General features: G+C 56.4%; 1 protein-coding gene, 1 long non-coding RNA gene and 1 other non-coding gene across 5 annotated transcripts; 1 reads left to right on the top strand and 2 right to left on the bottom strand.

Moving 5' to 3' along the window:
* Positions 1 to 6393: 6393 nt before the first annotated feature.
* LOC107510049 lies at positions 6394 to 17882 on the bottom strand. 3 transcript variants are annotated; one of them, XM_036223082.1, is made up of 6 exons: positions 17586 to 17882; positions 17320 to 17440; positions 15180 to 15286; positions 13637 to 13725; positions 8312 to 8469; positions 6394 to 7148 (listed from the first exon to the last, which is right to left on the bottom strand). In XM_036223082.1, the coding sequence occupies exons 3-6, from the start codon at positions 15239 to 15241 to the stop codon at positions 6795 to 6797; spliced, it is 663 nt and encodes a 220-aa protein (XP_036078975.1). In that variant the 5' UTR covers positions 15242 to 15286; positions 17320 to 17440; positions 17586 to 17882; the 3' UTR covers positions 6394 to 6794. The 3 variants fall into 3 exon arrangements, 1 of the variants encoding a protein (XP_036078975.1); XR_001596712.2 differs by lacking the exon at positions 13637 to 13725 and having other exon boundaries at positions 6394 to 7357; XR_004951437.1 differs by lacking the exon at positions 13637 to 13725 and having other exon boundaries at positions 6394 to 8469.
* On the bottom strand, positions 17097 to 17283 carry LOC118604451. The gene has a single exon (XR_004951755.1).
* Positions 17883 to 17949: 67 nt separating the features above from the next.
* On the top strand, positions 17950 to 19638 carry LOC118603886. The gene is made up of 3 exons (XR_004951436.1): positions 17950 to 18105; positions 18404 to 18519; positions 19393 to 19638. It is a non-coding gene; the product is annotated as an uncharacterized LOC118603886 (long non-coding RNA).
* The last annotated feature ends 7057 nt before the right edge of the window (positions 19639 to 26695 follow it).

Here is a 26695-nt window from a genome sequence, read left to right as displayed (position 1 = left end):
GCCCCCCCCCCCCCCCGCCAGTGTTTTCTACCATACGGGCCACTCCTGGCTGATAGCGAATGGCCACCTGACCTTCTGAGCCCATGAACAGGTAAAGTGCAGTGTGACTCAGACCCGCTGGACGTCCGGCCTCTGAGAAGGGGACACCGGGAGGCACGGGGAAGGGAGTCCCCACTCCCACTGCAGACAGAGCTGGCCAAGCGCTGAGCGCGAAGCATGGGGGTCCAATTCCTGACTCGCCGTTGAAGGCCGTGTGGCCTGGAGCAGACCCCTTAATCACTCTGAGCCTGTTTCCTCATCCGTAAAATGGGAGTAATGATGGCTAACGGAGTTGTGGGAAGGCTTATCGATAATGCACACGGAATACCCTCACTAAACGGTAGTCGATATTAAAATTATCGGGCAGCTCCTCCTGTCTCTTCCTGGACTCTCCTACCACTTCCCGGCCATCCCTTTGCCCCACTCCCAGCTGTCCTTGCTCCATCCGTATGAGCCCGGGGTTCTTAGGTGTGGACGAAAGGTCCGGTCCAGCTAAGTCAAACTAGCTCGAAGCGGGTTTCTGAAGGGGCCGAGCTCGGAGAATTGCCGGAGCGGAAATGCAGGCCCTCGGCAGCCTTCCAGGGACTGGTGGCAGAGGGAGCTGCCACGTCACCAGCATGAGGAAGCCGCCAAGTCGGGACGCCGCTGCCTTGGCTCCCGTGTCCAGAACCGAGCTCCCTCTGCCATCCTCCATGCTGACAAAACGATGCCCTGTCCCCTGCCTCTGTCTCCGCAGAAGGCGGTGCTGAGTCAAGGTCCCCTGCAGGAGCATGTGATTAACTGAGTCTAAATCACACACCTGAGCCCAGCGGGTTTTCTGTTTCTACACCAGTAAGGGGACACCTACGATCAGGAAATCTGACTATGGTCGCAAGGTGGAGCGAAGGTTCGAAACCTTGGGGCAGCCTCAGGTTACTGGTGAGGAGCAGGCCAAGGATGCAATCTCCGAAGTCACGTCCCTCTGTCCTTGTCCACGAGACGGAGATGGTCCCGTGATATGCTCCGGTTACCCCCCGCTGAGCTCAGACGTGAGAGGAGAGGAAGGTGACTAGCGACCCGTTCTGGGGGGTACGCGATTAGCCCCACACAGGGGCCGAAGTTGCTTTCTGGACAATAAGGGAAAATCTCGTCAGCAGGGGCAACCGAGGGGCGGTGCCGCCTGCAATGGTCAGACTCCCGGAGTCGTCCCTGTGCTTCTCGAAGCCGCTGCCTTTTCTCCAGCACGGAGTCCGAAGGTAGCTGTGCAGGCCCTGACCTTCCTAATAGTCACGGCCCTTGCACGGGACTGAGGGAGCCAGTCGGTGCGTGGGGTGTGCGACCCGGGATCACACACACACACACACACACACACACACACACACGGTACAAGTGCAAACTGCGGGGGTGCAAGGGCCTCCCCAGACACGCCAGGCCGCAGTCCACTTCGAATGGATGAGGACGGTACTAGTTACCTGTGACCGTGGGTGACGCCTTGCAGTCAGGCACCCGGCACACGAGTTCATGGAATACCTACCACGGAGTCTTATACACATGCAGATCGATGCTGCTTCTCACCCCGCTGGCCGCCTGGCGCCCTGACAGTACCCCAGTACCCCAGCCCCCCTTGCCCCCCCCCATGAGCTTTTCCTCCAGCGACTGCAGTGACTTGAGACTCCTCCTCCCAGCTCCTGGATGAAGCAGATCCTTGGTCCACGGTGGGACAAAGGCCTGATCCACCCCAAACTCCTGAGGAACGGCGGCCTCATGAGCTTCTAGACTCTGTTTGTTCCCTCTCTGGTCGGCGGTGGCAGAGGTTCATTTTCCCAGATGTCCAGCTGCCCCGTGGGACCCACTTAGGATGACAGCAAAGCCGGAACTGCTCTCCTCTGGCTGGAGGTGGCGGGATGATTTTACTGGAAGGTGCCGGTTCTTTTGTTCCCGTTCGAAGCCCCCTGGGATCACCTTGCCAGTCAGAGCCGTGCTCCCTGCCTAATAAGCTGAGGAGGCTGCACCGAGGTGACGCTAATGGCAGCTAAGTATAGACAGCAGCTCCATGGGGCCCGCCCGCGTGCGCGCCTGCACGCCCATCACAACAATGACAGGAAGAGGGCTTCCGCGCTGCGCTACAGCCTTGGCCTTGGAAAGCACGATGCTCTCCGGCTGGGGCCAGGGCTCTCCGTAGGTTCGATGGCATTCCTGGACCGGCAGCTGGAAACGCTCTGCCCTTTGTCACCTTTGGACTTGGTGGCGCCCAGACTGTGTATTACAGAACAGAAATTGTCACTGGGAATGTGTGGGGCTCCAAGGACAGTCTTCTATGGGTGGAGAGGAATAGGCCTCATTAATGAGTCACATTCCTTTCCTTCTCCATCCCTTATAATTAGGGTGACAGACACGCCGGCTGGCCCGAGATGGTTTCGAGTCAAGGTAATTATTAAAAACGCTCCCTTTCACTCTCAGAAGGGGTCTCGTTGGGTGATGAATTTTAAGATTGCTAGCTTGTAATTCTCGAGGACGAGGTGGGGGACAAAGCCTCTTTGTAGGCATGGACCCCAGAGAGCACGCCCACGTACCAGGGGCTTCAGGCTGAAGGACTGGGGGAAGCCACTTTCCCAAACCTTTCTGTCTGCTGTGTATCACGCCCCCCCTCCCGACACACACACACACACACACACACACACCCTGGTTCACAAGAACTTCAGTCCCGTGTGGGGGCCTGGCCGCCTGTCGGGCTGGTCTTGTGTTTAAGGTCTTCTCGCTATGCTGGATCTTCCCCGGGCCCGCCGCCTCCCTACACAGACACTCGCCCAGAGTGAAGAGAGTGAGGCGGGAAGGGCTGGCCGATAGTCTGAAGGTCGTCTCAAAGGTCTGACGCCCCTACACCAAACGCTTTCCCCCGAAGCCCACTATAATACAGGACTTTCTAAATCCCTCAGCCCTGCCGAATACATCTTCCTGCAGGAGACGGCCTGGGCCAAGAGGGAACTGGGTTTTTCTTGAACAATTTGTTGGTGACAGGCCAACTCCACAGGGAAAATTCTCATCTATGGCTTGATCTGGGAAGGTATTCAATAATTCACCAGCTCTATCTAAAAGCTATAGGATGCGTCGATCGATCATCATTTGGCTGTCAAAAGACTCATTCGGCCAGTGAGAAGAGCTTATTGGGGCTTTTAAAAATGCCAGTCTTTTGCAAAGATGCTGCTTGGGTTCCTGCACGTACCCAAAAAGTGCCTTCGCATATGGATTACGTCGGCAGCCTTTACTGCAGAGACTAAGGACTGGGAGCTGTCAGGTGGACGGCACTCGGCGGACCCGGGGTCGGCAAACACGGCAAGTGAAGAGGATGCCGAAGATCTAGTTGTGAAAATATGGGGTGCTGGTCTGGAATCAGTCCCCAGATTCCCCCAGCATGCAGCCCGGCCCCCACTTTTACCTGCAGCGGTGGGTGACGCGGGGTGAAGAATTTTACGGTCAGCTACCGAGCACCTGCCAGGTAGATCCTTCAAGAAATGAGAGGCGGCGACACGGAAGTCGGTGGAATTCCAAGATTGTTTGCAGGTGCTGTTAAGGGTAAGACTGTCCCTTCGAATTCCAAATCGAAATGCTGACTTTTGAAAACTTTTTTAAAAAATTAAGTTTATTGGGGTAACATCGGTTAATGCAATTATGTACCTTTCGGATGTACATTATCATTTGACATGTGTATATTCTGTGTTCACCATCCAGAGTCCAGTTTCCTTCAGCCACCATATATCTGATCCCCTTTACCCACTTTGCCCTCCCCCGACCCCCCTATATTTTACCCCCTTCACCCGTCTACCAAACCCTGACTTTTCAGAAACTTTACGCGAGTTCTCAGACATGTAAACACAAGGCGGAAGCAGTGATAACATAGGTTTCAGTTTTACTGGGCCCCGGAGGCCAAGGGCTGAAAACCGGGTCCATCTTGCCACTGCTGACTCGCTGTCACGGAAGCACACGCCTCTCCGCGTGGCCCTCTCAGGGACTTTGAGCCCCCTCCACCTGGAAGGCCTTCTCCTTCCTGGTCTCTGCCCTCCGGGATCCCGCCCCATCCCTCACGACACCCAGCCAGAGGTCAAGGTCACTCCTTCCGCTGGTTCTTGGTGCAGATTTGCTCACATGGCTCCTGCAGCTCACATAAGACTCTGCCTCACACAGGGGACCCTCGGGCACACCAGTTCCCTCCAGCAGGGAGCCCCCAAAATGCATCTTACATTCATGCGAAGTGTTGTAGGGTTTAAAAACATGTACGAGTCAACAACTTTTTCATTCTTCTTAACCACACAATGAACCGACTTCCAAACCAGCCTTGGTTAAAGGGGGTTTTCAACCTAAGGGTTCTGTCCTGTCCTGTCCTGTCCTGTCCTGTTCTGTTCTGCCGAGGACACTCAGAGACTTGGAAAACATCGCCCACGACCTCCCCCAACGCCAATCTTGTTCCTTTTTATTTAGGAAACAAGGTTTTGTTTTCAGGGTATTGAGAAGCGAGAGAACACGCTGCTTTGCTTGCAACAGGCAGGGTGACCAGAGCTGACACTGTCCCTTTTCTCAGAGGTGGCCGGCAGTGGCAAAGGGCTGTCGCCACCCAGAGTGGAGGCCCCAAGATCCCCTCCCCACCCGCACAGCTCGAGAACAGTCTGAAAAAAGGGCCTGAAAAAAACGAGGTCACTGATGAAACACCCGAACCCGGGCTCGGCTGCCACGGGCCGACCCAGGGGACTGGGCGCTTTGGACGAGCCGCACAGGTGCGCACACGCCCTGCCCAGTGTCGAACACCCACATTTGTGTTTTCCAGTTTATTTACAACTGGTATTGGTCAGAGGCAGGAAGGAGCTGGAAAGAGGCAGTTTTCTGAAGTAAATGATTAAAATAAACGACTGAAGCAAAACAAGGAAACGGCGCTGCCGTCAGGAGCCGAGGGACACCTGCCCTCCCGTGTTCACGGCGGCCGGCCTCCAGACGCGGCCGCTGCGGCTTCACGCCCTGTCTGAAGTTGGTGACCGACTTTTGAATTATGAGGTGGGGTGGCGGGAAGGGAGCGGCTCCCAGGATCGCTACGATAATGTCATGTATCATGGACATTCAGGTGGCCACGTCGGCGGTGCCGTAAGATCTTGCCTCAGGTGGCCATGGCCCGCTGACACGCACGTCTCCTGCCCCCACCGGGCGACCTTTGCAGATTTTATTTGCACCCACCTGCAGCAGCCGGGGTCTCTCTCCCGGGACCAGGAGACGTGTTCCTGGGAGTATTTCAGGCCTCCCAGTAGGATGAGAGGTTGTGTTTTTCGCAGTTAGGAGCGACCGCGGCATAAAGTCAAAATACAGCAACAGATTTGTCTTGTGTTTTAACTCTGCCGCCCTCGCAGGAAGCACAGAGGAGACCCTAGGATCATTTCTGAATTGTTAGTTGTCGCAAAGACGGTCACCACCTCGGCCCCAGCAGTGTTTCAGGGGTGGGGGCGAGCCTTGCGCCTGGAAGGTCTTCTCCTTCTAGCTCATTACTTAACCAGTCTGCTGCAGCAGATGTGTTTTGGGGTACATTCAGTCTGCGACCCAGAAAGTGCCCAGGAGAAGGGCTGGCAGGGGAGGTGGAGGGACGAGGTGGAAGAAGCCAGCACCAGCCCCCCACTCCGCGGCTGCGGGCAGAGCAGCGCCGCCTGACGCACCGGGCAGGCGACCGGGAAACCCCGCTGGGCAGGTGTCCTAGCGAGGTGCCCACACCCCCTTCCCAAAACGCAACTCGTTGGTTTCACCTAGTTTTTAAATCCCATAGTAAAGCACCCTTCTATTTTAAAATTTAAACTTTAAATTTTGATTCAAAGTTTAAGCAGAAATGCTGTTTTCCTGGCTAAGATTACGCTGCATGTCTAAAAGGAGCAGAAGCGCTTCTGAGGGTGGCGACGGCAGGCTGGCGGCTCACGTGCTTTTTAATTCATCTTTTGGGATGTCAAGGGGTCAGGTTAAGGGGTGGGAACTCTGGCTAGTGGACTGCATTTTCAGGCCGCTACATTTGCAGTGTTTTCTTACGGCGGCCACAGGACGCTAATGCGAGGCCCTTCCAGCTCTTTTTCCTTGCATGCATATTTTCAACCAAAAACCCAGGACCATGCTGCATGTAACAATTTAAATAGCACTGAAGCATAGCGTCCAAACAGGAAGTCAGGAACCCAGCACACGGCTGGACTGCCGCAGAGTGCCCAGTGTGACCGCACTGACCAAGAACGCTGACACGATCGCCCCCAGAAGTCCCCTTGGCCTATTCCCTGTCACCCCTCCCCAAAGGGAAACCCCGCCTGACACCCATCACAGCCTAGCTTCCCTGCTCATGAACTCTGTAAACGAGGTCACACGGTAGGTACACAAAGTTTTCTTTTTTATTGAAGTATAATTTATACATAGTGAAAAGCACACGTCAGGTGTTTTTACATATGCAGACACCCAACGACCACCTTGCGGATAGAGATGAGGAGCTGTCCCCAAAGCCCTCTTACCCTGCCCCGCCCACATCCCACCCCGCAAATAACCAGTTTCTTATCTGTCACAATAGAACTACTTTTGCCTGGTTTTGGACTTCGTAGAAATGAAAGCACACATGCTAAAGCCTGTTTTTTCCCCCTCATTCATCAAAATGTGATAAGCTCCTTCCCCTGAACCATAACTTGTTTAATCAATTTCCCCTTTTTTATCACTGGTTGCTTCCCGTTTGGGACCAATTTTGAGCATTAAATATCAAAGGTGCATCCGGCCTCAGTCTAGGGGGCGAAGGCCTGCCTGCGGTGAGGGCCCAGGCACGCACGGCCTCCTGGCTGGCCCGCCACGTGCTGTCGGCACCAGGGGCAAGTGGCGGTTCCTGGAGCCACGTCCATGACTGATGGCTGCAAGACCGAGGCTCTGGAGGGCGACTGAGGACTGTCTCCCACTAGAACAACTGTTTCCTCACGGTCCCAGGACACAGGCCACTTCCTCTCCCTGCAGTCTGCCAACTGAAGGGCGCTTCCTGTGGGCGCTCGGTCCGCGGGTCCGATCACTGCGGCCGGCCGGCTCAGAGCTCCACGTTCTCGGACAGGAAGTCCTCTCGGGCATTCCTCGGAAGACAAAGGCCGTTCCTGGGCGAAAACCAAGCAAACGAGGCCACCCCTGGAGTCTGGGCGACGTGGAGTGAGTGAGGGCCCAAGCAGGCCGCCGCAGGTGTCGGGCTCGGGGCCGCCGCCACAGGAAACACACGCGTCAGGTCAGGACGTCGGCGGTTTACGCATTTAGTTAACGAAGTGGGTGAAGTGGGTAAGAACGGCAATGAAACTGGGGACGCTGACGGCTGGAAATTAGTGGGACGACAAGGAACAAGCTCAAACACAGTCGCTTGCGCTAAGCCCTGTCATGGAACCGTAACTCAGGAACTAACCTCAGCAGCTGCGGCCCCTCCCAGGATGGAATTTTAAACCAACCGACCTGGAATTTCCTGCCCAGTACTAAGGAGGTGATCTGGCTGATAAGACCCCTGCCGGTCCCTGCCCCCCAAAGAGGAGCTGGCCTAAAAATACTCCTTTTGTTTTGCTAACCACTCCCCTCCCCACCCCCTGCCATGAAACCTTCCTTAAGTACCATCTCTGGCGTGCCCCCCAGATGCTGGGGGGTGGGGGGTGGCGCTCCATTCAAGAATAGCGTAATAAAGCCCACTGGACCTTCACATTTACACCGCTGAATTCTGTCCTTTAACAGTAGGTACTGGGTACTTATGGGTTATTATGTCACTTTTAGAATATGGGGAACAGTATCTGCTTCCAGTGCCAGGTATAAAAACCCTACAGAGAGTAGAAAATACCTTTGAACAGGTAGTGTCGGCTAACTGTCAGAGGGGGGCAGTTAAAAATCTAACTAAACATCCGTTACTTCCGCATCACCAGAATTTTCTTCTTGGGATGACCACAGTTTGAAAAGTCACTTGGGATGTGAAATGACAATACTCTACAATAACCTTACAAAGCTGGCCCTCCGTTTTATTTCATTTACCTGTGTGTGCACGCAGGTGGGGGTGTGTGGGGCGAAGGGGACTGAAAACAAGACGTGAACCCCAAATTGTCACATTCAGAGACTGTGGCAGGAAGCCTATCAGCAAAGACGCTCTGTCAAAGGGACTTTCAGGTGTCGCTGACTGGGCTGGAATGCTCCAACGTAAAGCTGGAAAACTCAACTGCTCACACGTGTAAAATCTTTAAAAACACTGTACAATAAGCCTATACGTGGTTAGGAAGAAAGTCAAAAACAGCACCTTGACGTCACTGAGACTCGTCCGGGTCCCTCGGTGTGAGGTCACCGGTGACCCTCGCGACCTCCGTGTGGGCATCGGGGAGGGTCTGGTCTGGCTGGCGGCTGTTTCTCTTCTCTCTCTGGCCTCTGTCAATGTCCCTCTCTCCTCGTCTTCGTTAACTGGCATGACAGAAAATGGAAATATAAACTGTACTTAAAACACGTGTAATGTTTTCGTGATTTGTTAGCTTAAAACCAGCTGAATGAGATTCTTTTCATTTTTAGTGGCTGAGAGTCAGGTATGGCCCACGTTCAAATCCCCGCAGTCACTAGCTGTGGGTCTCTGGCAGTGACTGTCCCCGTACCCCGGCCCTCAACCTGTGAAGTTAAAAAAGTGGTCGCAGCTTCAGAAACTCGTTCTGAGTAAACGAGGTGAAGCGCTGAGCTGTGCCCGGTGGGTTCAGCGGTCCTTCGGTGGAAGGTGGTTTTTTGGCACCTTTGTTCCCTGTGGGTCTTCGGCTCGGGTGGCTGAATAAATAAGAGCCGACATCCCACCCTGGGACCTGAAGTCATTAAAGCTCCACGGAGAGCCGCTGTTTTCCTCCACTACGCGATCGATGACTCCGTGGTGTGAACTGCGGCCCGGGGGACATGTGAGTGCCCGCGGGGCGGGCACAGCAGAACCGCTGGCCGGACATGGTGTCCATGGGGTGGCGGAGGCTGCCTGGCTCCAGAGGGGGCCTCGGTCACTCCAGTCTCCCTTGCCTTGGGGGCAGGGGTGGGGGTGGGGGGTTTGATCTTGATCCCGAGATGAAAAGGCAGGCGGGTGGAGGGTTCCGGAACAGGAGTTTCTGTTGTTGTGTGTTTTCTGAACTCCCCTTATCTGCCTAAAAGCGGAGCCTCCCAAAGGGTTCGACCTCACAGCTCCCCTCTCCAGGCGGGGCCACCCCTGGGAGAGACCCCTCTCCCGGACAAGTCCGCATCCTGGTCCGGAGCAGGCGCATAACTAAGCTGCAGCCGAGGGTGGACGGCGTCCCCTTCAGGCCTCCGAGTGTGGTCCCCAGACGGGCAGCGCCGGCACCAGCTGGGCGCGGGAGGACCACCCAGAGTCCCCAGCCTCCCCGCGCCGGCGTGGCAGAGCCCCCTGTGCGCAGTCGTGGGGAGCCCTGGACGAGCACACCTGCCTTTATGTTCTGAGAGTTGAACGCAACAGGAGGGGCCTTCCTGACCATGTCGGGTACGGACTAGAAAATAAAAATGTGGCCTGAATCGGGCTTGGAGCAGAGCCTTTTGTATCTGCTACACTTCGTGACCTCCTCCTGGCACGAGACGTCGCCCTGATGTTCGTAAGGAGTTTCCCGGGAAAACTGTGACCTGCCTGGCTGCTGACTGGCAGGACCTCTGCCCCGTGCTTCTCCTCGTTCAGCCTAACGACCGCGATCCGACCTCCGTGTTCCCCTACAGTCGCCCCTTCCCCAAAGCGAGCTTCTGACCTGGCCTCCTGGGGCCCCTCCCCCAGCGTACGAGACTGGAACAAACTCTGACACGGACTCCTAACGACGCCACCGTCTGAGACAGAGTCGGATGACGACCGCCCCGCGTGGGGGGGACGGGGGGGGGGCGCGAGCGCCTCAGGGACAGCAAAGCTCGGCCAGAAACAGCACGACGACCGGGGAGGGAACGGAAAGGCGGCCACCGCGGCCAGGTGAACCGCTGAGTGCAGCCTGAGCAGAAACGGCCCAGGACGGCGGCTTGGGGAGACCACAGGGAAGGGGGGCGGGGGGCGCCCAGCTGGGATCCACCAGAAGGGAAGTCAAAGGGCAGAGGTCACACACGCTCTTCGGAAGTGGGGCGACGAGTGACCCTGCAGGAGCCACCTGCCTGTGGGGAGCACAGCAGGAAGCGGGGGGCCAAGAACTGTGGGGTACCGGCCTCTCAATCCTCTGAACTTTTAAAACTCGTGCATTATTACTTCGGGGAAAAAAATATACCCAGCAGTGCTTACACAGTTAAAATGAGCAGAGGAAGCACATTTTGATTCCTAACATCCTTTTATCGCCCATCACCTTTCAGAGGGGTGAAGCGCTCCGGAACGAAGATGGCGCGCATATGGAGGGGACTTTCGGGGGCTTCGCCCCAACACCTGTCAGGAGTGTGACACTAAACGTCCTCGCCGGGGGCAGCAGGCACAGATGTGATGTGGCTCACAGAGCCTCTAGTGGAAGTCGGCATTAAAAAACCCGAGTCTCGGTTTTGTTAACAAGGAATGTGCTGTTCAAAGAAAGTCCGAGGCGTGTTTAAATTCCATAGTGTTCTAAACGTTCCGCTGATGGCGGCCTAGTTCCAGAGCGGCGTTGCGTAACCGTTACACAACTGCTCGGCGATGGGCCTGAGGGACACGTGACCTCCCAAACTTACTGAGCAGCACTTTAAACTCACAATGAAGGAACTAGGTTCCTGCTGTAGTTGCATAATTGATCTGCAGACAAATATCAGAACGAATAATCGTTTTAAACACCAAAACAGGGTCCTACCTTGTAAAGATTACAGGAGAAGGTACGTTTTGGAGTCCTCCTGAGAGTAATTTAAATCACAATCAATAAAACACACCTACTCTTCGTTGGAGACACAAGGACACAGTTCCTACCAGGTGCAAACGGGCGGCAACGCGAACCGTGGGTGAGTTTACGATGGAGGCGAGAACGAGCCCTCGGCGGCCAAGGTCCTCGCCGCCCGGGCAGGCAGACACTCCGGCTTCACCTGCGCTGCGAGGGGAGGGGCGCGAGGTCGGCTGTCCCAGGAGCTTCGCCGGTCACACTCGAATGTGTTTTTCCACGTCACTCCTCTCGAGACACCGCAGACAGAGTTTGACAGAGCCAAGAGCCGCCTGCAGCCGCCAAGGGCACGCGCGGCCCCCCTACACGCAGACAGGAACCACTGCCAACGTGAGCCACTGTCAGGGGAAGGGATGGTCCCAAAAGACGAGAAGGAAAGGAGAGCTGCCGACATTGCTCGCTGTAAAAGTCGCACTTCCTGACGAGGCCCCGCCAGACCTGGCCCCCCATCCCCTCCGCCCTCCTCGAAAACCCCCCGCTCACGCTCCACAGTGCTGGCTGCACTCGCTGCCTTCACACTGGCTGTTCCCTTGGGCTTGGCTGCTCTTCCAGGCTGTGACATGACCTTGGGATTCGGCCTTTCCTGACGATAATCCCTAAAACTGCAAACGCCACCCCGCTCTCCATCCTGGCCTGTTTCCCACCCCCACCCCACCTTCGCACACTCGTCACGTGATCCCGCTGCCCCAGTGATTTCCTGTCTCCCCCTCCCAGGACTGGGAGCCTGGTGCGGTCGGCGGCGAGTGCGCGAGTCAGCACTTCTCTACTCCACGGAAAGCCGCCAACCAGGGTCACAGCCCGGGGAACCTCCGTCAGAATCACACTTGCAGAGTCGGACCTTTTCTTTTCCAATTCAGTGGCACTTTTCTGGTGCATGACAATCGGCAATCTAAGCCGCGCTGGCTTCGAACCACCCTTGCTGGGTCTTGATAAGCACCTTTCAATTTTAAGGATGAGCCACGGATGCTTCTAAACCCTTAACACGCTGTCCGGGACTTCAAATCCAGGAATGTGTCACAGCGAACTCCTTACTGTAAGAGAACTTTAGGCACCGAGTAAAACCACCTGCTGTCACTGGGAATGACCCTGGATGGACGGCTACATCGGAGCGTGCGCTCGGCCCCAGGCGCCGTGTGCCCGGCCCTGTCCCATGACCACACTTGGTTCAGCTGGTCCATGACGCAGTTAACACTCCCCAGGGACTGTATGCAGCTGGGCAGCGGCAGATTCCTTCCTAAGAGCCCAGCCCTGCACATTAAGCTTCTGCGGAACTTTCCGGTGAAATGGGTCCTGGCTAAATTACAAAAAAAAAAAAAAAAAAAAAAACCAACAAAAAAAACTGTACCCAGTTACCGAAGAGAACGCAGTATGGTGTGTGATTACGCCCTCTAGTGGACAACCAGCCCAACATCTTGGCTTGCTCTACTTCTTAGTTCAAGTTTTGTTTTCCGCTACAGGCCTTTTGTGTCTGAGAGCAATTTTTATTTAAAAAAATTACTTCCTAGAGACCACACGTTTCACTACCCTCCCCCCATTACTGAAAGTACCAGCTCCCTGGCAGACCAGACTCCTGTGGGTCTCACCCCTTCCACGATCCAGGGGACAGAAGGCTAAGCGCCAAGGCCCACCACGACACGCAGCAGCCTTCTCTGAATAAGTGGCCTTTGGGGGAACCGAGCTGCTGGCGCCACGCCCAGGCCAGCTGGGGCGACCCCACAGGAGCTGGGACTGAATGACCGTGCAGGAGACAGCTGAGGCTCATTCCAGGAGCCACACCTCGGGCCCTGAGCCACAGGAAACTCCCTCACGAGACGCCTCCCGTGGGCTCGCGGCGCCCCTCCCCTCAGCTACGCCCCTCCCCTCAGCTACGCCCCTCCCCTCAGCTACCCAGGCGCCCAGCACGCTGCATTGGGACTCAGGACAATCAGGCCGCCTCTCGGGGTGTGGCCCCGGGGGAAAAGGGCTGGAGGGTCTAAGTTAAGACCCCATGAGGGCAGTGTTCAGCAGAGGGGTCCAGGCCAGGAGTGCAGTGACGGGGGGGACGGCCGGGGGCGCGGGGCTCCTGGACAGTGCCATGGGGACGGCCGGGGGCGGGGGCTCCTGGAGATCACATCTCTGAGCCCCGCCGCCGCCGCCTTAGCATCATGGCTCTCCTCATCCTCACCTCCCTGTTCTCCGCAGGCTCTGCAGGCTCTCCCGCCCTAACGAGTCCCACGGCGGCCCAGTGAGGACGCTCAGGCACCCTCCCTGGTGTCGGAGCCCACGACAGAGGAGAGGAAGGCGAATGCGCGAGCAGCTCTCAGGAGGAACCGCACGCGAGCCAGCATTTCCCGTGCTAGAAAAACGGCGTAATGGCTCCGAGGGGCCCAGGATCTAACGCCTCTGATTAGCCCACTGCCCCAGAGGACCCCAGCTCAAGTCTGCAGACATGGGACCCCACAGCTGCTCAATCAGGGGACGGGCCCCGCCCGCAGCCACCAGGAGGAAATGGACGTCTACACGCGAGAAAAAGACCACAGAAAAAGGTGACCATGCATCCAGACTCTTCGCCCGTCTGAACACGGTATTTAGGCCATGGCTGCACCTCCTCTAAGGACAAGCACGTGGAGGAGAGGGCCGGTAACTCCTGGGCTGAACACCCCTGCGAGGGGCCCGAACGTGAAAACCAAAAGGGTGACAAGGCCACGAGGCCGCAGGAAGCCCCGCCTGGGCTTCGAGGCTGCTACGCTCACCTTGGGAGCCGGCAGGCACCTTCCCACGGCAAACGGGGACCCCGGAACACCGCACACGGCGGCACCCCAGAAGTGCACTGCTGGAAACACTGTGCGAACGAGAGAGTGAACGCAGGTCAGTCCGGGCGGCGCGCCCCCGGGGCCCAAGGCCTCCTGAACACCTCCCGCGTCTGCTCCCTGAACCCTGCCGGTGCCCGCCCGGCAGGCGCCACTGTCTTCACTGTTGTCCCCACTTCACCGAAGAAACCCAGGGGGACAGGGCCATGGCCTGAGGCCAGAGGCGGAGCTGGCATCTGACAGCCCGTGAGCAAGGCCTGTGGACCCCCCCACCCCCACCCCATCAGTGCTGAGGTGGCGCTTTCTCGGCTCCCAAAGGCCCCTGCCCGCTGCACCTGGAGGTCTGATCACTGGGCCACCCGGCGGCACTGCAATCAGCCCTGGTGTCAGCAGGCACTTGGGGGCCAGGCCCGCTGGGGAGCTGAGCTGGACAAGATGAGGGTTGGGCAGGAGGCCATTAAGTCAAGAGGTTCACCAAGTACACCTCGAAACACAGATAACAAGCAAGGCCGACAGGCAAGTACCTTGCCCCTGGCAAGCCTAGGTCTGAAGTCCAAGAGAAACCTGTCCACACCACGTAAAAACGTGCGTATCTGTAACACTGACCACAGCACGAAACGTCAGCTGTTTGCACTGTGTGTAGTAGACCCACCACCAATGCGACAGCTAAAAACACAGGCAGGTTTTTCCTTATTTCATGTCAACAGATGGCAAAACATTTCAATGGCAGTGGGACTTGGGAGAGGTCTCCGCTGCGAAGAGGGACCCACCAACCCGGTCCCGCCAGTGTCCCCAACCACTGTACAACGCCTCCGGATGTGTGTGCCGCTGAGAACCGCTGGGTCAGGGCTGCTGAGGCCCTGCGCTCGCCGTGGGAGCAGGCAGGCACCTTCCTGCTGCAAACAGCACCCTGGGGACTAAGTTACGGGCCCAGGCAGGCCAAAGTGTGCGTGAGCGCTGACAGCCACGTTCTAGTCCCCGAGGCACGGAGCCGCTCATCCCTGCGGAAGGCTGGCGGTCTGTACGGAGGACTGTGGGGGAGGGCAGAGGTGGGCAGTGCCCGGCAGCTACTAGCACCCATTCCTGAAGTCAGCAGTCGCTTGCTGGCAAATTCCATCCAGACTGAAGTGCTCCTTCTGAAAGAGGTAACCACCACCCACCTTCCAGCCGGGTTATCTAGCCAACGGTCACCTCCCTCTCTGTGTCCCCATTTCTCAACAGGGCCTGCTCAAGGATAAGCGGTGTCTCAAGCGCTCACACTTGCAACAGGGGATGGCAGGTGCCCTGTAAGACACTCTTCAAACAGCACTGCCACTGTGTATCTCAGAGGCAGAGATAACACTTGGACACGCCATTGCCGGGCACAGAAAGCATAAAGCATAGAGTTTCCTTGGGGTCTGACTCCTTTATTTAGATCCACTCAAAACAGAGTCTTAAGCAGGTCAGCATTCAAAAATTATGTGGTTGTGGATTAAACCAAACAAACCTGGAGGGTCCTAAAACAGAACAATGACATTTCAGGCACTGAGAAGCGGGCGGGAAGGACATCGGCAGGTTGTCATCCAGCACACACACATCTTCCAGGAAACTCGCCTGCAGAGAGAGCACACCTCATGAGTTATCGCTCTGCTTCAGCAAGTCTGAACACTCGGAGAATTTAAAACTGTTAGTGCCGTAAACAGCCTCTGAAACCACACTCCGCCTTCCACCCAGAACGGAGGCGGAAGTGTCTGGTAGAGACCCGGCTTCTATCAGCCAATCCCTCTTCCCAGTCTAGGGGTCAGGCCCACCATCCTTCAAGGCCAGTGACGTCCTAGGTCACCTCTCTCCAGGCTATAACCTGTGCACCTGGGCCTGTAACGAAGCCACATTAAACCCGAACTCTGACAAAAACCCGTCACCCAACACCAACCCATTCAACCCCCGCTTTTCTCCCCTTCCATCTATTTCCTCAATGTGTCCTCAACTCGAGTTCCTCACGTCCTCTCAAGCACTTTCATGCTTCCTGCCTTTTGTCACATGTTTCATCAGCTGCAACAGCCTTTACAGGGTAACATCCTGCTGGGTCCCGTGGACAATGCTCCTCCCTGTCATTCCATAGCACTCACTGCCATCTACCTCTCCAGGCCCTAAGCCCTTGACGCCGGGGCCACTCCATCTGAAAAGCAGCCAGTGTTCTGACCGCTATAGGTACTTAGATGCTGCTTCTCGAGGAGCAGGCTAACCTACAGCGAAAAAGATAAAAATTAAACATCCCCTAAGCAGTCGGTGTCCGTGTGTGAGCCTCCTGGAGGGATCGACATGAGGATCCTCCCCAGAGCGAAACCCAGCTTGGCCTACACGCGTGAAGGGAGGAGCTGCAGATGTCGAAAGACACTTGTGTGTCCTGATTCCAGCAAAACTGCCACCGCTCCCTCAACACGGCCTAGGCCTGTACCACCCAACGTGGCGCCACCACATGTAAAATCGATTTAAAAAACCAGTTCCTCAGCTGCACCGGCCAAACTGCAAGTACTCTCACGTGGCTTGTGGCTGTTCTACTGCGGCGGTCCCCGACCTTTTTGGCACCAGGGACTGGTGTCCTGAGAACCTGGCGATCTGAGGTGGAGCTGAGGTAGCGATGCTGGCGCTGGGGAGCGGCTGCAGATACAGATGAAGCTTTGCCCGCTAGTCCGCCGCTCACCTCCTGCTGTGCAGCCCGGTTCCTAACAGGCCATGGACTGGGACCCTCCGCTACCGGACAGTGCAGATACAGACTACTTCATCGCCGCAAAAAGGTCTGCAGGACGGCACTGCTCTGTACAGTGTTCATTGAAAACAGCAGATTTTTGCATGTTCTCCTCCAGTTCAAAGCCCGTAACAACCTCCCACATTCTTAGGAGGGACCAGGGTGCCCACAGGAGCGGCGGGCCCTGCGCGGCCTGGCCCGTCGCCACCTCTTCTGCTTCCTTCCAAATGGTTCTCCACCCTGCTTTCCTTTGGCCTTCTTTCGGTCCCTCCGCTAGCCACGCTTACCATGACCCCGGCCCTTGGCACGTGCTGCCCCTTGGCCTTCCCACGAAACTGCCACTCTCCCTCAGAGCCCAGCTCAAGGACCCTGTCCCCAGGAATACCGTTCCGTCCCCATCGAGCTCCCTGTGATGTGTTCTCAGAGAGCTGTGCTGTCCCTTAGAGCACTCTGTGCGGCCCTGGTGAGCTCACGTAATCTCGTCTCCCCAGCTGGCTGGAGCTGGCTGACAGTCAGGGCCACCACTGTTTTGCTCATCTCTGTGTCCCTAAAACTTAGCATGGAGCCTGGCCAAGACCACTAAACGTTTATTAAATCAACACTGTTCACAGATTTTTTGGGGAAACCACCGCTCCCTGGTACTGAGTGCAGTGGCTTTCGTCTTTCAGTATTAGATCCTGTTTGCAGTATCATACATGATCATCAAACTGCTGCTAGAATGTTCACACCTGTTACTGCAAATTCAAACCCCAGGAAAAACGTCTCCTGGGAATTTACTTTAGGTCAGGGTAGGGCTGCCTGGTACAAGGCTGCACCCACAACCAGGCGGGTTCAACAACACAGGAGCCTTTCCCCAGACCACCGGCCTCAGGACACTTAGCGTCCATGCCTGACATACCTGGATCCCCCCAACCGAGGTCACTCCGAAGGGTCTATCACGAGGAGCAGGAGGAAATTGTCGTTGCAGGCCTTCAACCAACGGCTGGGGGCTGAACGGATCTCCTTTTTCCGAGAAAAACCTTGGGGAAAGAGAATAATAACACCACGTGCTCTAGGAGGGCAAGTCCCATTCGACACTCACACACTCCCGGAAACGCGCGCTGGCTACCCGGCCGGGGACCCCAGGCTTTCCTGCCCGCTGCAGCGCCTCCCACGACCGCTCACCTCAACTGCAGTGCTGGTGTCGGTTCAAGTTCCCTCTGCCTTCTCCGTCCGAGCCCCAGCTGCTAGGCGGGCAGCGGTCCCCAAAGTCCCGGGCCCCGCGGAGGGGCCTCCGGTTCCCGGAGGAGCTTCGTTACGACCTCGGGGAAGGGCCCGAAGCCGCAGACTAGAGCAGGTGGCAGCGAAGGGCCCGCGTCGCCCACCAGGCCAGGGACCCGCGACCAGCTGGAGCCGAGGGGGGATTGCCCCTCGTTTCCCAGAGGGCTCGCTTCTCCACATCCCTCCCACTCCCGGCCGAAACGGAAGTGCAAGCGCACTTCCGCCGGAAGTGATGGCTTACCATTGAGGCGAGAGCTAGAGGGTCGCCCTCTAGTTTGAAACTGGGTCCTCCAAGGCCGTCTTAAAGGGGCCGCAGCCGGCGAGATGTTGATCAATAGAGACGAGAGCCTAGGGTGAAGCGGGCTGGCCAGGGGCCCTAGAGCGCAGGAAGCAGAGGGGAGAGCGTGTCTCAGGGGCCCGCTAGGTGCGTGGAGCCGAGCGTGTCACCCATTTATTCCTCATGCCACCTTGGGGGCGGGGGGAGGTACAATGGTCACTTCTGTTTCCCAGGTGAGAAAACTGGTGTCCCCCAAAAGCTGAGTTACTTTCTAAGCCCCGCAAGCCAGGGAGTGGCAGTGCCAAGTTAAAACCCAGTGCGGCAAGAAGGAGAACGCTGAGGGTGGGCAGGGTTGCGTGAAGATGAAGGCCAACTTTGCCTATTGGGCCATCTGCTGGGAATCTTACTCGGCCCAAAACTGAGCATCGGATCCATTCCCTTACAGTTCAGTGTGGCTTGATGACAGAGGAAATGACGGGCGAGCGGCAGTGCCGCTCTGGGTCCAATCCCGCCACAGAGGAGGGATTTGCTGGAGCTGTGGAAATGACAGAACCTTGGCAGGTATCTGATCACAGGCTTCCTTCGCGTAGGCACTGTCATCAGCCCTCTGCTTTCACAGTAGCAGCCACAAACCCAGGGCTCACATTCTGCAGACGCTCTGGTTAGCCGCAGGCCCCCTCCGCTCCCTATCCCCCACACCCGCTGTTCTCCACGTTCGCAGTACCTGTGGTGCAAGGAAGGCCCTGGGGATTGATGTACCTGTTCTCTGAAATGGGTTCCCAAGCCACAGAGACTCAGAACGTCCTTGTCCTTACCCCACACGTCCCGTCATGCCGGAACCTTCTCTGTCCCCCAGCCACTTGCAGTTAGGATTGCCAGGTAAATTACAGAACACCCAGTTAAACTTGAATTTCAGATCACTAACAGATCATTTTAAGTATAAGTATGTCCCGAGCAGTATTTGCGACATAGTGATGCTAACATAAGTTATTCGTTGTGGATCTGAAACTCAAACGCAATTGGCCAGCCTGTTTTGTTTTGTTAAACCCTGCTGGAAATATTCCGGAGAGGGGCTTGGCTGGCACGTAGTGTTGAGAGCATCCACTCCGGGTTCTGATTCTGGCTCTGCCACTTGCCAGCTCTGTAGCCCTCACTTCTGGGCCTTAGTAATCTTATCTGCGAATAGGAGGCGACGGTAACCCTCCCTGCTTCATCCGACTGTTGTAGGGATGAAATCAGACAGTGCATATAGAGCACCCGGCATGTTTATCTGCCCCAGGAAAGTGTTCCTGCCTGGAGGCTGAATCATATACGCACTTCTCAGGATATACTCAGGTGTGTAATTAATTGCTCAGCTGGCCTCAGTTTCCATTGACATTCTGTCTTCTCTCCCTCCTTCCCTCCCTCCCTTCCTCTCTCCCTCTCTCTCCCAAGTGAAGATTAATGTGTAAAGCACCTAGAAGCCACGCCACAAGTGCCGGCCCACAAGTGCCAGCTCTCAGCGAGGTGACTTGGTGAGCTAGTGGCTGCATTTTACAGCTGAGAAAAGGCCTCAACTCCACGGGCTCGCGGGACGCCACCGGCCCTCCCTTTGCCGTGTGGGAGCCTGCATGTGGCTTCCGGCCGGACTGCCTTTCATCCCTTCGATCCTTTCTAGAGTGTCCTATAGAGATATAATGCAAGCCGTATATGTGATTCCGGGTTTCCATTAAAAGAGTAAAAAGAAACAGATGACATGAATTTCAGAAACATTTTATTTAACTCAATATGTCAAAAATATTATCATTTTAGTATTTAACCATATACAAATTATGAACGGGAGATTTTGCTTTTTTTTTTTTTTTTTACCGAGTCTTTGAGATCCAGTGTGCGTTTTGCATCTGGGGACAATCCTGTTTGTACCAGCCCTAGGCCGGTGCTCAGCGGTCACTCACGTGGGGCTCGTGGCTGCCACCATGGAAGGTGCACACGTGGGCCCCAGAGGCTAGCCAAGCCCCATGTCCTGACTCTACCTGGCGTGCAGGGTGGGAGGCAGGTGAATGTGCTGGCCGGGGCCTGGCTCTGTGCTGGGGGCTTTCCTGAACACGTGTCACTTAACCTGCAGCATAACCCCGGGAACTAGGTATTATTGTGCTTAACTTTTTAGAGGCTCAGACTTGCCTAAGACGCTGGTCACCTGCCTTCGATGCCCTGACTGCCCTCACGGTCTTAGGAAATCGATGATGTCCTCAAGGGCATCCGCACCAGCCATTGCAACCCCTCCGCCTTCTGGGCAGCTTGCTTAGGGTTCGGGCTCCCAGGAAGGCTGGCCAGTTCCCATCGTGGCCAGCCCTGTCCTCTCAGGCTGTCCCCCAGCCTGCTTCCCAGGGTGGGACAGGGCCTGGACAGCCGGCTGGCTTCAGACCTTCCCCATGCTAAGAACTGTCTGGATGCTGAAGGCAGGCCTGCTCCATTCTGCTTCCTGTAAAGCAGCCAGGCAGGGGAGTCTGGGGGCCCCTACATGCCCAGATTTGTGTCCCTGTGGGAACGCAAATACGACAGCCCCACAGCCGGTTTACGAGCGTCCGGCAGCTGCTGGCGCTTGCTATTAAACCTATTTATTTAGCTGGCATTTGCGGGGCCTCTGTGATCACTGTCACTCTGTGGGGCAGAGGTAACCAATTTCCTGAGGATGATAGATTTCTTCTCCTTTGCTGCTCTCAAGTTGTGGGTTCCTTCTGTCCTGGAGCAAAACACTTTCTAAAGATGCTGTCTCCTGGGACTGCCCCCCTCAGGGAGGGGACTTTGGAAGAGGAGGTGTCCTGGGCCACCCCCTCCCAGCCCCTTCTGCAGAACAGGGAAGTTTCAGAAGCCAAGAGGGGCAGCCCCCTGAGGCATAAAGGTGGGGCCGGGGAACAGGGTTGAGAAGGTGGGCAGCAGCTGATATAGCTCCTGCTGGAATGTCCTCAGAGCCTCGGTTCTCACCAGAATCATCTGGACTTTTGAAGAGCCTGACGCCAGGCACCACCCACAGAAACCCTGATTTTAAGAGCCTGGGGCTTGGCCTGGGATCAGGATCTTTAGAAGCTCTCCCCGGTCCTTCTAGTGTGGTAGATCGAGGGGTTCCAGACGGTCCTGCAGGCGTGAATGGAGGGAGACAGTCCCCCCTGTCAGGAGAAACTGTCCAAGCTTGGAGATGGGCAGAGAGAGCCTGGGTGTGCCCTCAGTGGACCGAGGGGTGCAGCCCTCCACAGGGGTTGCCTGGTCCTGGGAGTCTGTACCAGAAGTGTCAGCTCTCAGGGAGGTGACTTGGTAAGCTAGTTACTGACGATGAGCTGGGCTGCTGTAGGCAAGTCACGGACCCTTCCTGTTTCAGCCTCAATGTCCTCATGTGCAGTGTGGGCGGAGGTAACGCTCATCTCATAGGTAAGATTACACGCAGACATTTCGTGCCCGGTACGAATGAGCCCTCCAACAAAAACAGTAGTTTTTATTCCTCTGCCTATGTGAGTAAAGACAGTCGCCCAGAAGAATTTGGCTTTGTCTGGAACATCGTTCACAGAGACAAGAATGGTAGAGGTTGGAACCCAGGAGACATCAATATTTCTGACATGCGGTTATTCAAAGACCCTCCGTGGCCGCCGTTCCGTAGCTCTTTTGATTTTCAGCAGAGCTTGGGGAAAAAAAAAATCTCCGCATCTCGCCGCCTTCCACACACAGCATGTCGGCATCGCTGTTGTTGGCTACGTTTCTTTTCTTCTCGCGTCTTCCTTTCAAAGCGGCAGCTGCAGAACGAGGAGCACGGTCATGTTTTATCAATTCTTCCTCCCTCCCGTGGACTTCCTGGCGAGCGTCCGATTCCATTATGACATGGAGAATCGACCCGGGCCGGCGGGAGGCTCGGCGGGCCGCTGTCATGCCCAGGCATTTATTCACCATCGTCTCTCGCGCTGCTGCCAGCCTTGTCACTCGACACCGTGAGGCTTCCCGGTTCGCCTGCCGTGGGTCCGTGCCTTCGCGCGTTTGTGGAAAAACAGGAGGAGGGGGAATTGCGAAGTGTTCTTCTCCCGTCTCTTTCTTCACATTCGTAAGGGCTTCCGGACGCCCACGACTTATTTATATTCTGACCCCGAAAGAAGCTTGCTCGAAGAATGCCTGCTGGGTAATCGAAATGATGGTCTTCGGAATTTTTCAACATCCCGCCGGTATTCACTCGGCAACGGACGACGGCCTTCCTGATCAACGTCGCTCTTGTAAGCACTTGCTGAAGCTTCCCCAGGGTCCTCGGAAGACGTTGTGATATTGTTTGCAGTGTGCTGGTTCCTAGAGATGGCGATGAGCTGGATGGCGCCCAGTGTGCTTGGGGATCGCATTTGTAGGTAGAGCATGATGGGAAAATCTTCCTGTATTCCGCCCCCCACCACGGTTCCCCCATTCTTTTGTCTTCATTGCACCTGTGATCATTTGCCCAGGACAGGAGTCAGTGTGGCAGAGGGACGAGCACACAGAGAGCCCCGACTGCAAACTCGGGGTGCCCGACTGTGGTCGACGGGACCTCTGCTTGCAATTCTTGACTCGCCGCCCGCGTCGGAATTAGAAATCGTTGCCCTCGTGCGGGCGTGTGACCTCGCAGCTCCTCCGCCTAGAATGAGCACAGTAGGCGGGAAGCAGGAGGAAGTGACCCTGTGCCTGGCCCCGGCCCGGGCTTTCAGAGGTGCGGCCTGCTCCTGCCTGTTCTTTCTCCATCTGCCACGAGAGGAGCATGTCCCAGCGGCTGCTGGTCCCAGGACGATGCACGCGGAGCCCACCTGCGCCCACCCTCCAGCTGCTCCAGAGAGCGAGAAACGTAAACGTTGCTGGGGTTCAGCAAACCTTTTCTTTAAAGGACCAGATAGTAAACAATTTAGGAGACTAGCTGCCTCTGCTTTTATAGAAAAAAATGGCCACAAATGAGCTTGGCCATGCCAATAGAACTTTATTTATGGCCACTAAAATTTCGCATCGGTCTCTCATGTCACAAAACAGTCCTCTTCTGGATTTTTTTTTTTTTTTTTGACCATTTAAAAGTGTAAAAACCATTCTTAGTTTTGGGCCATAGAAAAACAGGTGGTGGGCTAGTTTGGCCCAGCGGTCGAAATCAGACCCTCCCCCCCCCAATCTTAACTTTTTCATCATAAGATGGAGGTAACAGTAGAATATTTCAGGGTAAATGAAATAATGCATAGGAATTGCCTCGGTTATAAGTGTTTAATCTATCCCGATGCTGTTCTAGAAAAGGTGGGGAGAGGTGTTCTCCCCATTGCCTCAGCCAAGAGAGGGACCGTTCCCTCCTACGCAGATCGAACGAGCGGGGGGTCCAAGGCGGCAGCGCTCAGAGAGCGGGGTGCTTGCAAGGAGAGGCCTCAGGCAGCTCACGCCCAGCCGGGTCCTTGCGGCGTTGTGGAGTCTGTGGTCTTGCCCGTCCCTGCTCTCAGCACAGACGGGCGTGAAGAAGGCGGGCCCAGGGGAGCTCGGCCGGGTCCTCTGGAGCACGGGGTGTATGCAGAACAGGTGTTGATGGCTGCTGCCCGCCCGGGGCATCCCGAGGGCAGGAGTCCGGCCGGAGCGGCTGGCGACGGCCGGACAAGTAGCCATCTTACCCTTTCTCCCTGGGCAATTGCACCACCATGTCTGGGCTGGTGTGGGAGACTGGGGCCCGAGAGCTTTGACCCAGACATGAGGCAGTGGTTTAAAATGAGAAGCATTTCTAATATCTGAGAGCGATCAGAACCCAGTGGGACCTGCCTGAAATGTCAGTAGGAGACGGAAAGCAGAATTCGACAGAGCGCGGCTGAAGGCATTGACTGGAGAACAGAGAAAAGCATTTTATGTGTATACCCCGGAGTCAGACTGCGCAGAAAACCAGTTAAAGTCTGATCGCAATCCTCACGTGTCCCTTGCTTTCCTGCCCGTGGAGAAGCGTTACGAGCTGGTTGCACCTTTTTGCCGAAGGAAGGGGAAAGACAGGAGAGAAAGACAGACAGACAGAAAAGCACAGATGAATGGCGGTTTACGAGAACCCACTTAGGGTACACCGTTTATTCCCCAGACGCCCCTGAATTAGGGAAGCTGCGATTTCCTTACTGCTGATAAGGGGATTTTACGCCGCGTGGTTGTGAAACCATGGAAACACAGCGGAAAAGAGTTCCGAGCGCAAACGAACCGAAACTTGGCTTCCTTCCTGGGCCGTTTCCCTGCGTCTCACCTGTAACATCCCCAGGCATCGTTTGAGGCTTAGTTTGAATTTTATCTCCTCCACCAGCACGGTTTAACTCACGAGGCACACCCCCTAACTCACGGAGCGGAGGCCCCTCCGGCCTGCGTGAAACGAGTGAGGTTACAAAAAATACAGACATTCTCGTATTCCTAAATCCGTCGACTTGGGTCCCTCCCTGCCACGCCCAGAAAACGCTCTCAAGTTCGATAACCTCAAGATATCCGTCCAGGTTTTCTTCCAGTACGTCGGCGGTTTCATTTTTCACGGCGCCGTCTGTGGCCCAGCTGGAATTCAGTTTTGACGTAAGCGTGGACGGAGGAGGCACCGCTTCGACATGAGCCCGTGTTCCCTGAATCGTGTAATACCACAGTTGTCAGCTCCGCCCCCCCATGTCACGCATGACATAATGCTTGCGCAGGTGAGCCACCCATGGGAGCCTTGCAGGGCTGGGCAGATGCTGGAGATGCGGGAGAGAGGACAGACAAAGTCCCGAGGGAGGGTGGTTCCCACAGAGACCATGGTGCAGGGGGGTGGGGGGGGGAGGCATTTTCCTGAGGAAAGTAGCAGAAAGAGAAGAGCAGGTGTCAAGTACTAAATTCAGGGGCACAGCCTAGGATAGGATGGGAAACAGGGGGGCGAGTCCCCGAGGCGACAGGCTGGCCGCAGAGCTACGAGGGGAGTTGGAAGGGTTGCGTAGCAGGCAGTTTGGCCATGCGGCACGCAGGACATCCCCGCCCCTGCCTTCCCAGCTAGCATTGCTTCCGCTGCACCAGGCCCTCACCAGCATTCGGTAAGAAACAAGGGCGTGGACTTTGGGGTCCCGCCTGGGTCCAAGCCTAGTCGGGTGACCTCCACCCGCTTAACCACCCTCCCTCTAAGTCTGCATTTCCTCCTTCACGCACTGCACACAATTCCTGTCTCCTGGGGCTGTTCTGAAATGAGGAGAGAACATTCAGGAAGCTCCCAGCAGTGCCGGGTGCCTGGGGGAGGCCGATCTGTCAGTTAATCTTCTTCCCTCTCCTCCCCCTTTGACTCCACAAGAGAGAAGCCGTGGCTGAGGACCCAACGGTACACACCTTTCTTCTGGGGAAGAGTTTAAAAGGCTTCCTGGGTGGGCAGCGTTGGGGGTTGGGGATCACATGGTGACATTGCTGGGTGTGGGTGCTTTGGGTCCCACCGCAGGAATTCTCTCTAACACCCGCCCTGGAGCGGAGCGGAGCCCCGACACTACTCCGCACCCCCTCTCCCAGAGGGCCATGCATCTGTAGCTGGCATGCGTTTGTCGGCTGGCTTCCGGTGGCCCGTGACAGCACGGAAGATGACGGCGGTCTGGACCCCTTCCTCCAGGGCCGCGGACTATAGGGACCAACTGGGCACCAGCTGCTTGGAGCCAAATAATTCCCACGTGGACCCACCTCCCGATCATAAAACAGCAACAGGCCCGCACGGCCGACTTGTAAAGGTTGACGAGTGGCCAGGTTTGCTGGGGCGCGTCCTGAGCTCAGGAGCGTCACGCAGCAGTAAACGTCACTCTGGGCCCCTGCCGGCAGGTGCCCCAGAGGTGTCCAAGCAGGTCTCGAAATCGTCCGGGTTCCCTGCAAGGACACGAGTTGTGTCTCCTTCCATGTTATTATGACAATAATGCTGCAGAGAGAGACAGAGACAGAGAAAGTGAGAGACTGACAGAGGGGGGTGGGGGAGACAGAGAGAGAGAGAGAGAGGAGGAGGAGGAGGAGGAGGAGGAGGAGGAGGAGGAAGGACTCAAGACAGAATAACTCGAAGAACAGCTTTGTCTCTCTGGAGGTTCTTGTTCTCCGAGCTGCCGCGGGGAAGCCAGTGGGTGTCGGCGCTCGGGCTCAGGGCCAGAGCTGCGGACCCCTGCAGCGCCCGTGCCCCAGACGGCTGAGGCCAGTGACCCATCGTCACCCGTGTGTTCTGACCAGGCTCCTGCCACACATCATCCATCGGTCGCGGTCAGGAGGGAGCAGAGCGCTCACCCCCCAACATTCCCGTACGAGGCATCTCTCTCCCACCTGCTGGAAAGGCAGACGGAGGACCGGGGGGACCGGGCGGCCGAGAACCGGTGAACCCACACGCCATGTTCACTAGACAGACACCGTCTGCTCTCTGCATAAGCGCCTAGCGGGAGGGCGGAGCGGGGGGGCGGTTGTTACAAGGTGGGGATCAGGGGTCCCTTTCAACGTGGGCTACTGCAAGCCTCCCGGAGACTCGCGCATCAATCACTGTCACGCTGACATTCTGGCTCTACCTGAGGATTCCCAGAGTAAGGGTGCAGGACAGTCCAGGCGGAGCGAGGTACAACCCACCGGACTGAGGGGGGAGGGGGGAGGCGTGATGGGGCGCCAGCCCCGGAGAGACCCTGTCATTCTTGGCTTGACGCTGGCGGGCAGGACACACTTCTCACCCAGGAGCCATGCCTTGCCGGCGGCTCAGGTTGTAATCAGTATACATTTTTTTTTGTCTACCATCTGCTCGCCCCTC

This window comes from Rousettus aegyptiacus, unplaced genomic scaffold, assembly GCF_014176215.1.
Source record: "Rousettus aegyptiacus isolate mRouAeg1 unplaced genomic scaffold, mRouAeg1.p scaffold_m13_p_6, whole genome shotgun sequence".
NCBI lineage: Eukaryota > Metazoa > Chordata > Mammalia > Chiroptera > Pteropodidae > Rousettus > Rousettus aegyptiacus.
This window is presented reverse-complemented; position numbering and strand designations above follow the sequence as displayed.

What these genes read in the sequence shown, in the direction of transcription:
- LOC107510049 (XM_036223082.1), bottom strand. Translation starts at nt 15,241, where the DNA reads ATGTCCTTCCCGCCCGCTTCTCAGTGCCTGAAATGTCATTGTTCTGTT. An exon ending in TCTGTTTTAGGACCCTCCAG is followed by an intron (nt 13,726 to 15,179) that starts GTTTGTTTGGTT and finishes TCGTTCGCACAG; the next exon opens with TGTTTCCAGCAGTGCACTTC. An exon ending in CGAGTCTCAGTGACGTCAAG is followed by an intron (nt 7,149 to 8,311) that starts GTGCTGTTTTTG and finishes GTTTTCGCCCAG; the next exon opens with GAACGGCCTTTGTCTTCCGA.